The sequence below is a fragment of the Peromyscus eremicus genome, chromosome 13 (genome assembly GCF_949786415.1).
Source record: "Peromyscus eremicus chromosome 13, PerEre_H2_v1, whole genome shotgun sequence".
In the NCBI taxonomy this organism is placed as follows: Eukaryota; Metazoa; Chordata; class Mammalia; order Rodentia; family Cricetidae; genus Peromyscus; species Peromyscus eremicus.
Genome location: NC_081429.1, coordinates 22,430,171 through 22,443,470, shown reverse-complemented (window position 1 = coordinate 22,443,470; position 13,300 = coordinate 22,430,171). Strand labels below are relative to the sequence as shown.

The 13,300-nt window shown below is 42.9% G+C and overlaps 1 protein-coding gene across 2 annotated transcripts in view; it reads left to right on the top strand.

Moving 5' to 3' along the window:
• Ptprm (protein tyrosine phosphatase receptor type M) overlaps window positions 1–13,300 on the top strand; it is a 713,675-nt gene that overhangs the window by 254,922 nt on the left and 445,453 nt on the right. For both annotated transcript variants that reach the window (XM_059277901.1, XM_059277900.1), the window contains exon 3: window positions 11,940–12,211. In XM_059277901.1, the coding sequence (XP_059133884.1) occupies window positions 11,940–12,211 (272 nt within the window). The remainder of the gene's footprint in view (window positions 1–11,939; window positions 12,212–13,300) is intronic.

Genomic DNA, 13,300 nt, shown 5'->3' with positions numbered 1-13,300 from the left:
TAGTAAAAATGGCAATCTTACCAAAAGCAATATACAGATTCAGTGCAATCCCCATCAAAATCCCAACACAATTCTTCACAGACTTTGAAAGAACAATACTTAACTTTATATGATATTGGTAGCTTTTTCAAAGAACTTTACTAACATTTAAAATTTAACTATCAAAGTGTTCCAAATGTTCATGATTAGAGATTGTAGTTGTAGGAATGTCATATTTTATCACCTAGATCTTCCCCGTCTTGGTATCTTCCAACTCCCAGGAGTGAGTCACTGATTAGTCTGTGTCTCACGGGTGGTACTGGGTGGCGGATGTCATTCATGTGTCTACCCACATGCAACATCACCCTCCATTTCCCAAATGGAGTCCAAGGCTGCTTATAAAATGGTTTGCTCAGGGCAAGATTCAGAAAATAACCAGTGTTTTACATGCTGTGGACTAAATGAGAGCAGGGGACAGACTGATCTCCACACTATATTTACCTCTTTACCATTTGAAAGTCCTTAATAATTAGTATTGTGAATAAAATTAACAGCTTTCACCATCACCACTGGTTATTATGGAATTTTACTTTTGTAATAAAACACATGCATTTAAAATTCAACAGACTCGGTAACACTTCAATATTTAAATCACAGTAGGAGACTTTTTCGTAAGTTACATCTAGAATGATTATTTAAATTTAAAACTAGTGTTTAAATATTGAAGTTACATCTAAATATAGTTAGTATGCCTCGTTTGTATTACCAGCCTTGCTAAGGCTGAACGAAGCCAGATGATAGGAACCTGTATCATTACATTGACACCGTAAGTTCATGGGCGAGAAATGACCTCCGAGTAGGTGTGCAGTAGTCCCATCTGTTACTGCATTGTTAGGGTCAGATCCTGGGCCTGGCAGCCTTGAAGCGCTAGGGTTGGCCACCTGTCCTCCATAGGCTAATTAAAGAAACAACTAATAGTTGAGGAGCAGAAAAATGAGGGTTTATTCAGTGTGGCTGCATTGGGAAGAAGAACAAATAAAGGAACCCCTTTCCCCAAGCCATCTTGGAGGTGAGGTTTAGGTTGAATTTTTTGGATTTTAAGAAATACTTACTTATATTTTATGCACACACTTGTGTCTTTGTATGTTAATGCACACAAGGGTGTGGGTACCTGGGAAGGCCAGAGAGCATCCAGTTCCCTGCAGCTGGAGTTAGAGGTGGTTTCGAGATGCCTGACTTCTCTGCTGGTCCTCTGGAAGAGTCATGATACTCTTAACTGCCGGACCATCTCTACAGCCCCGTTTAGGTTTAAATAGAGAGGAAAGAGTCTGATTTAGTCTAATTCAGAAGTCCTGGTCTAGGCGGAAGACGTCATCCCACCTCATCCCTGACTCATCTGCATCTTGGCTCCCATCTTTGCTGAGGAGGTCTGGTAAATTATGAGAACTATCTGAAACCTCTTCCCAGAAACAAATTCCTTCTCTGGGCTGCACCAGGCTTTAGCCTCTTTCTTCTCCTAGGGAGAAACTCCTGAGGAAATTCTGATTTCTTAGGGAGTCAATGTTTCAGGAAATTTATAGCCAAAAGGAACAGCGCATGCCTGTCTCTTTAGGACAGTGGTTCTCAACCTTCCTAATACTGCGACCCTTTAATACAGTTCCTCGTGTTGTGGTGACCCCCACCATAAAACTATTTTCATTAATACTTCATATCTGTAATTTTGCTACTGTTATAAGTTTAATGTAAATATCTGATATGCAGGATATCTGATATTCAACCCCTGTGAAAGGGTTGTTCAACCCTCAAAGGGGCCGTGACCCACAGGTTGAGAACCACTGCTTTAGGGTCGCCTCGCTCTTGCTAGGATGATTTCTCATCTTCTCAGACCAAGTTCAAACACATTCAGATATTAAAACAAACACACAAAAACAGGACCAAGGCCAAATGGTACATCTCTATTTGTGCTAGATCATGTAGTGAGTGTTTAAATCAAAATACAGAGATTGTTGAGCAACAGGGATGCTTCCTCGCTCTGTGTCTCCTGGCACAGTGATGAATACTTGGCTTGCCCTAGCCATTTCTGATTTTAGAAACTCCAGCTGGGAAGGACTTTTCTACCATCACAGACTAGTAAGTATTGTCTACTCAAAAAGGGCAAAGGACTTGACTGCATGGTGTCTACTGTTGGGATGTTGAAAGCAATTGTTTTCATTTCCTCAACCTCTGCAGGAGCCCTGCCAGCAGCTCACCAACACCTGGGTATTGAAATCTTTACATTTTAAAAAATGTATCCATGTTAAAATTATACTAAGCTACTGTGGGATGGAATGTATGTCAAATTGCTCTGATTGGTCAATAAATAAAACACTGATTAGCCAGTGGCCAGGCAGGAAGTATAGGCGGGACTAACAGAGAGGAGAATGGAGAGAACAGGAGGTGAAAGGAGACACTGCCAGCCGCCACCATGACAAGCAGCATGTGAAGATGCCGGTAAGCCATGAGCCACGTGGCAAGGTATAGGTTTATAGAAATGGATTAATTTAAGATACAAGAACAGTTAGCAAGAAGCCTGCCATGGTCATACAGTTTGTAAGCAATATAAGTCTCTGTGTTTACTTGGTTGGGTCTGAGCAGCTGTGGGACTGGCAGGTGAGAGAGATTTGTCCTGACTGTGGGCCAGGCAGGAGAACTCTAGCTACACTAAGCTATATTTGCTATAATGTAAATATTTTTGTATAATGGTAAAAAGAAATATTATCCCAGGTTTCTTAGCTATAATTGTATTTCTGTTAATGCCATTTGCTTCTGATATAATTTACTAATTTTTATTAGTATCTTGATTCTGTCTCTTATTAAGTAATCTCTAAGATTCATTAAATTCTAGAATGTTTTGATAACATACATTAAATGTTGTGTCACTAGTTTTTGCGTGAAACTGGCTTGATTTCATCTAGTCATGTAAAGTGGTTTTTATTTTATATTTATTTTTTCTGTTTTTGACTGGATTAGAGAGAATAAAACTTAGTCAAAGTCTCTTCTAACTTAAGCTTGCCTTGAATTCACATTGTAGTAGAGGATGGCCTTGAACTCACAATGTTGTGGAGGATGGCCTTGAACTCATGCTGTAGTGGAGGATGGCCTTGAACTCATGATGTAGTGGAGGAGGGCCTTGAACTCCCAATGTAGTGGAAGATGGCCTTGAACTCACAATGTAGTGGAGGATAGCCTTGAACTCATGATGTAGTAGAAGATGACCTTGAACTCCAGATCTTCCTGCTTCCACCACTTGAGTGTTGGTGTCATAGGCACTTACCACCACACCCAGCTCACACTGATACTCTTCTTTCTATCCTTTGATCAAGCTTGCAAATCCCTGGCTTTGTCCTGAGCCAGGCTAATGAATGTCCCTTGTCTTCCTCTTTGGGAACACAGGTGCTTTGCACTGGGATGTGGGTATAATCTTTGGCATTCTTAGGAGAATTACTTAGGGAGCTCCTTTTAAGTACCACTAACAGGTGTTTGTTAAGCTGGAAATGTCAAAGATAATGCATTTGTGAAAATTTTAAGTTTGCTCTGCATTGTCTATAAAGAGCCTGTTGTGTAGTTATTTGTGAAGGCGAGTCCTGTTTAGCTGGTAGATGGTCACCAGAACTACACATGGCAAAAGGGGGAGAAGGAGAGAGAGAGAGAGGTAATTTCTGAATCAATATTGATTTGGGGGAAATGAGTGGAAGCTTATATTGTGATGGTTTGTGTCATTCTGGGATTTAGAACAAAAAGGATCTCATTTCTAAAGATGTCAATCAATACAGTGCTTGACGTATGGGAAATGAAGCAGTCTCTTACAGACGTTCTAAATAGCCTGCCTGTCAGCACTCGATTGTTGTACTGGAGGCTCCTGCCTGAGATACAGTCATTAGCTTCTAGATAGTGTAAAGGTTTTGTTTGTTTTACTCGGGGTTTGTTTCCACACTTAGAAATTACAAAGCGCACACTAGTATTTTTCCAGCTAAGTCACTGAAGCAGTTTGTCTAAATGACACAATAAAATCCAATCGAGTCCTCATTAAAGCCTCCCTTCTCGCAGAAGAGACGACCCTTGTGCTTGTCTAGGTGGGATTTGCAGGGTTCTTCCCTTCCTGCCAGCCCTGTAAATGCTGCGCTGTCTCTTATGGTAACTGTCTCTCAGATCCCTTTTAAAGAGTGGCCAACAGCCCTAAGAATGTGTTTCTGCAGGAATTTCATCTTCTATCTATGTAAATATAGACAAGGTAGGGGGGTCTTTTTACTGCCCTATGGTTCTGTAGATGCTTTGTGCAGTGACTATGGAACTTTTAAAGCATGGTTTTCAGCTGAGGTTCTTGATGGACAGACAGGTTCGGCTTACTGCTTGTATTTCTCAAAAGGCCTAACACAGTCTAGGTGCTCAGGAGAACCCTGCTGTGGCTGAAGGAGGCTGGTGACAGGCAACGGATTGTGCGCAGCTCAGGGTTTTTGTGAATCATAACAAAAATAGCTATCCAGCTGTCCTGTGAGTCATGGAATTGAAAATTCAATATCTTTCCAGGCGGTGGTGGCACATGCCTTTAATCCCAGCACTCAGGAGGCAGAGGCAGGAGGATCTCTGTAAGTTTAAGGCCAGCCTGGTCTACAGAGTGAGTTCCAGAACAGCCAGGGCTACACATGCAGAGAAACCCTATCTAGAAAACATTTTTTTATAAGTTAAATGTTTGGAGTGTTCAATACAATTGTTTTACAGCAAATGTCTTCACCCCGAGGTGCCCGGACTCAGCTTGTTAATTTGACAGGTTTACTTTGCTTCATGGTTTTGGAGATTTCAGTCTGTAGTGAGTTGGCTGCATCCCTCCAAGCAAGGAATGGCATTGTGCAGCGAACATGAACAAAAACGCTTTCCTTATGCCAGGAAGGGTGGGAAGAGGGGAGGGGACCTGCGCCCCCCACTTGCCTTCAAGGACATGCCTTCAGTGACCTCAGCCCCCTCAGCTGCCGCCAGTGCCAACCTGAAGACCAAGGCCTCAACACATGAACCTTTGGAGAACTTTCCGGAAGCAGTTGTAGCTAGTACCTAGATAGAGGTGGAATTCCCTCAGAAAGAACAAAATGCCCAGTGCCGTATAGTCACTGTTATGACTCTGAAGAACGGCCGTCTCGGGATAAGCCTGCCAGCTTCAGCCCCAGGGACGATACACACCAGAGCAGGATGCATGGCCGCTCATTGCTCATCATCCATTTCCCTCTCACTGTAATTTCACCAGAGTAGTGCAGATGTAGCACACACAGACAAAAGCCTGCAATTAACCAGTGGGTTCGGGGTCAGTAACTGTTAAGAACATACTAGGAATGCCAAAAGAAATAGTCCATAAAAGAATTTTGTGGTGTTTGGCTGAATGGAGAAATTTTATATTCATGTTTTGTTTGTTTCCTGGTGGCTGCAAGAGAAGTATTTCATGTTTGCAGGAGGGTGGATATTTGCAAAGGGCGTAGAGGAGGCAGCAGTTTAACGAGGGCAGGCGGTGTGCAGGGTGCCAAGTGCGAAGCAGGCTGCAAAGATCCTGCTTTCCACAGCTGCCAGGGTGCCCAGGAGTGCCTTGGAAGGGCCGCTGGCCACTCGCCTGGAGACTCTGCCCCTTGAGACCTCTGCTACCTCAGCTCACTCCCTCAGCTCACTGATTTTTTTTTTTCCAAGAAGCTTTTCATCTTCACAGTTTGCAGGGTCTCTCATCAGAGGAGACATTTACGGCAGTCTTGGCGGTACTGACTGAGGGGGCGTTTTGACACTTCAGAGAGGAGGCAAAACAGCTTGGAAAGCTTGCAGCCTTCATGTCTTTGGGACTGGCCAACCAGGAGGAGTTGTAGTCTTGTCTTTAACCATTCAGTGGCTGTGAGTCCATTAGCCAGCCTGAGTTTATTGAGATTGCACTCTGAAAGCCAGTTGAATAGTGAGTGCAAGCGTAAGTGACAATAATTTTCGTGAAAGTTGTATGTCTGTATGTCCACATGTATACATGTGCACCCGGCATCCCACATGGATGCTGGATTGCAATGTTTAGCACGTTTTGAACTGGAAATTATAGTCAGAATATTTGAAGACTATTACACTTGTAGCGTTGCCACTGGAGGATGAAGCCAAGAACACTGAACTCCCCAGTCTCCGTCAGCCACTCCCAGGCCCCTGTGCTACATGCACTCAATTCTGTTGCCTTGGGTCTTTACCATGAGATTTAGCTCTGTTCAGCATTAGGCTCAGGCATACAGGTACAATTTCCCTCCCCGCCTTCTCCCCCTCTACATAGGTATTCATAATCACAGCCATCTTATGTGCTGGGCTCTGCTGCCTGGACGGCTTCTTCTGGCATTGAAGCCAGCTCTTTTGTGTATTGAGGGTCTCCAGAGGCCTTCTCAGCCATGGTATTGATCTCTATCTTCCCTCTGTCTTCTTGCCTCCCAGTATTCCTCAGCAGCTTTTGGGCTGGAGACCGTCAGCTTTCCAGAACTGTTCTCTTTGAGTGAACACAAACCAAAGAAATTTACTACATTTTTTTTAAACCATCTACTATGGAGCAAAAAATGTATAATCAGCCCTCTATAGACTACTCTACTTCCACAGAGTCAAAGTATTGAAAATAACTGTCAAGAATTTATACCTAAACTGAATGTACAGACTTTTTTTTTAGGGTCATTATTCCCAGGGCTGCAGCAGAGAACAGTTACATTATAATAGGTGTTGCAGAGTCATCTAGAGCAGATGTAAAGTACATACAGGGTTTGCATAGGCGCTATGAAAATCATCTGGCATTTGTCTAAGGGCCTGGAGCATCCAGGGGTCTCAGTATATGCTGGAGGGGCTACAGAGGCAGTACCTGGACTCAGTATGACTTTGCTGTTTCGTTGTAATGTTTAACCCATCCTCCCAAGGGGGCTGTGTGGCTCAGAGCTGGCCCACAACTCCTGAGACCCTGGTCTGCATGCAGCCAGCACAGAAACTGATGGCAAGTTTTGAGAAAATGTTCATAGGCTCAGAGAGAGAGGAATGTTGTGTTCCTTTCAGTGAATAAAAATGAACCCACTATTTATATTGTGTGTGTGTCTTCATTCCATTTTTTCTAGCAACTTAGTTTATGGCATTTTGCATAAATTGGGCTGAGATGCACTGTACATTTTTGTTTTTTAAGGAAACTGCTACATTGTAGATGGTTTGGAAACCACTATTGCAGTGAACCCAGTTGTTACCACTGGTTGTCTATTCAGTCCAGATGGCTCCAATGTTAGAGTCAGGGTACATGACAACACCAGAACTTTAAACATGTTCTGGAGTGTTTTTATCATCATCATCATCATCATCATTATTATTATTATTATTATTATCATTATCATTATTATCATTATTCTACATTCACAAAATTGAAGGCAAGCTTGTAGAGGAGAAAAGGAAGGCACAATGGCTGATGGGAAGGGATGACCGAGATCTGTGACTTTTGCTGGAAAAACGCTTCAGAAGGTGGGCTTCATAATGGCTGCCTCTTTGTCAGCCTACGCACTGCGTAGCACGGGATGAGCAATGGAGAACAGCCTCTCTTTTGTTACTTGAATGGTTTCTCTGCTGGCAGATGAGACTTTTCAGTTTGCTCAGCTTTGTTTTCTATCTTGAGTTTCCTCCATGCCAATGCAAATTTTAATGATGGGGTAGAGAGGGACAACTCATCCTGTGCAGTTATTACTGCTGTCACCAACAATGACGGAAGACGGTCTAATCAGGACCATTTGCCAATGGATATGATTAAGCTAAATTTAATTCACCCAAAGATTCAAGAATGGGAACATTGCATGCTCTCAGAAGAGGGCTTTCATTCCTAAAAAACCTTCCATGCCTGCATCTACAGACAGCTCCGTTTTCGAAACTGACTCCCTTGAGTGTCCTTAATTTGTCTGTGGTGACACATCGTTTGCTTATATCCTCAGGACTTAAGGGTGTTTTGTTATCTGAACACAAACAGAATTTCCATGGCAATATGAATTATGATTGCCTTTATTTGTGATTTGCCCAGTTGGAGTGCCTTTTGTGGGGGAAGGAAAGTTGAGGGACTACAGAGGGAGACCCAATTACCCTTTGAAAACACATCTCCTGTGAGTCAAAACACTGAAGTAGAAGGAGAAATTAAACATTCAGGATATAGGGTTATTTTAAAAAAACAGATACAATAGTCTAGAATTGACTGCTTTAGTTGTTTAAACATTGGTTGGTGAGTTGACTTTGCTTTGATAGCAGATAGGTGATACATTCAAACAATTAAAAAGCATCTCTTCCTCCCACCTGGGATTCTTGTATACACAGCCATGACTTTCCCTCAGGCTTTGGGGCTGCTAGACTTTGCAGCACACAAATGCTCCCCCTGGTTTCTAGAAACTCACCGGCTGTCTGGGATGCGTTGTTGTCAGGAAACACACATGCAGATGTGAAGGTCACCTTTCGCACTTGGAAGTCCAGGTAAGTCCTGGTGGCCGCACTCTGAAAATGAAGACGCCCTTCCCGCCCCAGAACACGAGGGAAAACCCAACTGAGTTGTAATGTCTCAGCATCAGTGTTCCCCTAGCAACAAGAGAAGATTTACAAGTTACCGTTTCGGTGAGTTGGGATAAGCCTAGGAGGAGGAAAAGCAGAGATGAATGGCAGGGAACGACAGATGCTCTGTGGAGCCATGTGCATAGGAGGGCGAGGGAAGCAAAGCCACAACAGTTGTGTTACCAGGGTGTGTTGAACTTCTGTGGCAAGCTCTGTCCTGAGTTACAGGAGCTGCAGGGAGAAGAGGAGGCCCCCCTCAGGTGTTCTTACCCGGACTTTCTTTTTCAAAAGTTTCGGGTGTTTGTGTCAGTGGGCTGATTTGTGACTAGACTCTACAGAGTAAGAACAGTTTACCCATGGCTGTGGAGTGAGTGGGAACATGAGTGTGTCCTGAGACTCAGGGCAAGGTAAAGAGGATGGCTGTGCATCGTGATGATTTCCCAACACCGTGCGTGATGCTCGAAATACGTGCTGCTGCTTCTGCATAACTCCGTGTAGAAACAGGGCTGAGATATCACCCCAAACCTGTGCAGCTTTGTAGCCAGATAAACGCAGTGGCCTGCCAGGTACAGAATCCGGGCTCCCCTCCACTGTAAACTCTGGGGCTGCAGCTCATTCCCTCTGTTGTTGAAGGACCATGAACTTGTCTCTTCAAATGGCGACTTCTTCCTGCCGACCAGAGATATGACAAAGGGTTTGCCTTCCTCTGCAGTCATGCAGGAAGGGAGCAGGAAACGTCTCAGTCCCTTACTCTGTTCTTAAAAGTTTCCAGGACAGATGAACCAAGTAGCAGGGATGTCTCCCGACACTGTGAAATTTGGCCCTATTCCTCCTGCAGAGATGTGGCCTTTCTGGAGGACTGTTAGATTTAATGTTACCATGCATTGCCTCAGCTTTGCGTCCAGTAGAGAAATTTGCTCCTGCTCACATCAGAGTATTGATGTCCTCAAAGAAAAGGAAAAAAAGACAGGAACTGGAGGTGCTGTGGTACAGTAGGGTGTCATTATTCAAATCCGTTTTTCAGAAGCAGGCCATATTCTGACAAACAGGGATAAAGAGAAGAAAGGACTATAAACATTAGAATCATTTAAGTACAGTAGTGCCCTGCTCATGACAGAGATATGTTCCAACAGCCACAGTGTAGTACTGATACTTGGAATTTTGGATATTTCCCAACCCGATATGCAAGCACTGTGGTGTTTTCTGTGGGTAGCCTGATGATCCAGACAGCTACAAAATGACAAGCAGGCAGGTACTATGTACAGTGATACAGCGTGTATTACCTGGTGAGGGGGAGCCATTCTCGTCATAAGCACAAAGGAGCTAGACAACATCAAGTTTCTACATGCTACTTTTCTCCATGATACTTTTATAGTGATGGGTTTTAAAAAATTGTTTAAGAGTTTCATACATGAGCACATTATTTATAACACCTCTGTCCCTCTTTCCTTCCTTTATCTCCTCTCATATCCCCCCTGCTCCCTCTCAAATTCATTAACGTTTCTTCCTTATTATTGTTTCTCTCTCTCTGTCTCTGTCTCTGTCTCTCTCTCTCTCTCTCTCTCTCTCTCTCACACACACACACACACACACACACACACACACAGTGTTCATTTTCTTTTCCTTTGCTTTCTCTTTAGAGATACCATGTTGTTGGGGTTTTCTGCTCCTTTTTTGGGGTGGGGGGCTGCTACAAAATAAATACACAGAGGCTTTTTCTTATTTATGAATGCCCAGCCTTAGTGTGGCTTAGTTTCTAGCCAGCTTTCCTTATCTTAAATTATCCCTGTCTACTTTTTGCCTCTGGGCTTTTCCCATTCTCTTACTTCCGTAAATCTTACTCTTACTCTGTGGCTTGCTGGTTGTGTCGCTGGGTGGCTGGCCCCTGGAGTCCTCCTCCTTCTCTGGCTCCTTCTAGATCTCCTCCCAGATTTCTCCTCCTGTATATTCTCTCTGCCTGCCAGCCCCACCTATCCTTTCTCTTGCCTTGCTATTGGCCAGTTCTTTATTAGAATATCAGGTGTTTTAGACAGGCACAATAACACAGCTTCACAGAGTTAAAGAAATGCAACATAAGCAAAAGTAACACACCTCAAAATAATATTCTACAACAATACCAGCTTGTTATGTTGCTCTGGCTTGTTTCAAGGTCTTATTTAGTCTCAAGCAGTTCTACTGCCTGAAGCTTCCCGAGTAGCTGGGACCAGAGGCATGTGCCACCTTTTCTTACTTTGTAGTCTTTCCTAAATCATACTTGAGGTTCCTCCCTAGTTTAAAATGTATTCCAAACATAGCCCTTCTCTGATAGATGTGAGATCCATCCCTTGGAATTCACTCTCATTTAAAATAGCTGCTGTTACTCCCTTCCAGGTTTTTGGTGGGTTTTGTGTTCAGGTGGCATATGGGTTATTGAAGTGGTGGATTGCAAATTTGGAGAGTCAAACTTCTGATTTTGTCTTTCACTCATCCTAACATATGAATAAGATGCTGCCAGAACTGAGACCCCAATCCATCTTACACTAGGATTAAAGCTAATTGACACCCTCTGGGAGTCTAAGACACTAACAGTGGTGAGCACACACACTGTAATGTGATACTGTAGCAGTAGCCTGTTGATGTGGCAAGGCTCTCCATGCTTGTGTTTTTCACTTGGTCCTTTCAGTGTTCTGTTAAAGAGAGTCATCTTGTTTGGTTCTAGGAATCACAGCATGTAGACATCTTTTCTAGTGTCCTGTATGTTTGTTTGTGGATTGATCTGCTGTGTTAAAGTGACCGTGGTTGACAAATGGTACAAATAGGTTAGGAGTGCCCTGTGCAACTTCTGAAGAAAATGAGATGGTTTTGTGTCTAAATTACCCAGTGGAGTGGCAAATAGTTATATGTAGCCATAGGATGCTTGGAATGTGGATGCTGTGACTGAGGAGCTGAGTAATAATAGTAAGAGCTTTTAATTGACTTGAATGTAAATAACTGCAAGTGGCCACTGGCTACCAGATTGACCCCAGCAGGTCTATGAATGGTCTATAATATGCTTGTTATCTACCAGACTCATTGAAGTAATCTCCATGGTAGTTTTCTTCGTTGACTTTGTTAACATGTTAAGGGTTCGTAGAAGCAGAAGATAACAAACCAAAAAGGTGTGAAAGGAATTGGAGTTTTAAGCATACCAGTTATAGTGGCATATACCTATAATCCCAGCATTCACAAGACTAAGGCAGGAGGCTCATGAGTTTAAGGCTAACCTGTGCTATACAGAAAGGCACACCCTCTCTCTATTTTAAACTTAAGTGAAATATGTGTAATTACATTGCCAATTCATGTAAATGTTAGTGGATTTCCAGAGACTTTTGGTTTGTGACACGCTGATTTTGTTTCCACAGGCTCCTTCATGCTGGTGAATGCTTCTGGGAAACCTGAGGGCCAGAGGGCTCACCTACTCTTGCCTCAGCTTAAGGAGAATGACACCCACTGCATCGATTTTCACTACTTTGTATCCAGCAAGAGTAATTCTGCTCCTGGGTCACTCAGTGTCTATGTGAAGGTGAATAATGGGCCGTTGGGGAACCCTATCTGGAACATGTCTGGAGACCCCACCCGCACATGGCACAGGGCAGAACTGGCCATCAGCACCTTCTGGCCCAACTATTACCAGGTATGTATTGTCTTGTCATTTCATGTCTTAAATCATCTTCTCATTTCTATTATTATAAGTCGTGTTTATATTAGTATCATCAAAGAATGTGTAGGAAGTTGTTTTTTAATGCCATAGTAAGTTTGACCCAGGCTATCTTTTAAGTCTTATGGTTATATGTACAACAGCAACAAAAAAAGCATAATTCAAATCTGTTTATCCAGGCTTATATTGTTTTAAGAAAAAAGCAGTAACTTACTGTCTTAGTTGCTTTTCTGTGGTTGTCATCGATGCCATGATGAAAGCAACTTATTGAAGAAAGACTTTATGTGGGGCTTATAATTTCACAGGGTGAGTCCATGACTGCCACGGCAGGAAGTATGGTGGCAGGCAGGCAGGCAGGCATGGTACTGGAGCAGTAGCTGAGAGCTTACATCTTGAGACAGAACCAGGAGTCTGAACGCAAGACACTGGGAATGGCATGATTGTTTTGAAATCTCAAAGCCTGCCCCCAGTGACACATCTCCTCCAATAAGGCCACACCTCCTCCAATAAGGCCACACCTCTTTATCCTTACCAAACAGTTCTACAGGTGAGGGTTAAGTGTTCAAACATATGAACCTGTTGGGGCCATTATCATTTAAACCACCACAAGCATACAGTCAAGATCCTTCAAGCCCAGCTTCTCTACCCACAGCTGACAATGGTAATAAATGGGCTGGTTATAAATTCCTTCCTCAACTCCTCTTTGTACCCAAGTGCCTGAAATAATATCTGACATTTAATGAATGATAAATGTTTGTTGAGTGGAAATTAAAAAGTGGAGAAGGCACTGTTATCCCACAGGTGCATGTTTAACCTCTTTTTATATTATACTTTGGGCTGTAAGTTTTAAATTTATTGCACCTAAATTTAGCTACTATTAGAAATTTACCCTAAAGACACAACGAAGAGTGATTATAAATAGTCAACCATAAGAACAAGAATATATACAGTAGCGCCTTTATAAAAATGCAAAATCAGAAGCAGTGTTGTTTCCAGCAATAGTAGGTTTGTTCATTTATACTACCTCAACACAAAAGTTTGTTTGGGAACCAATGAAAATAGTGT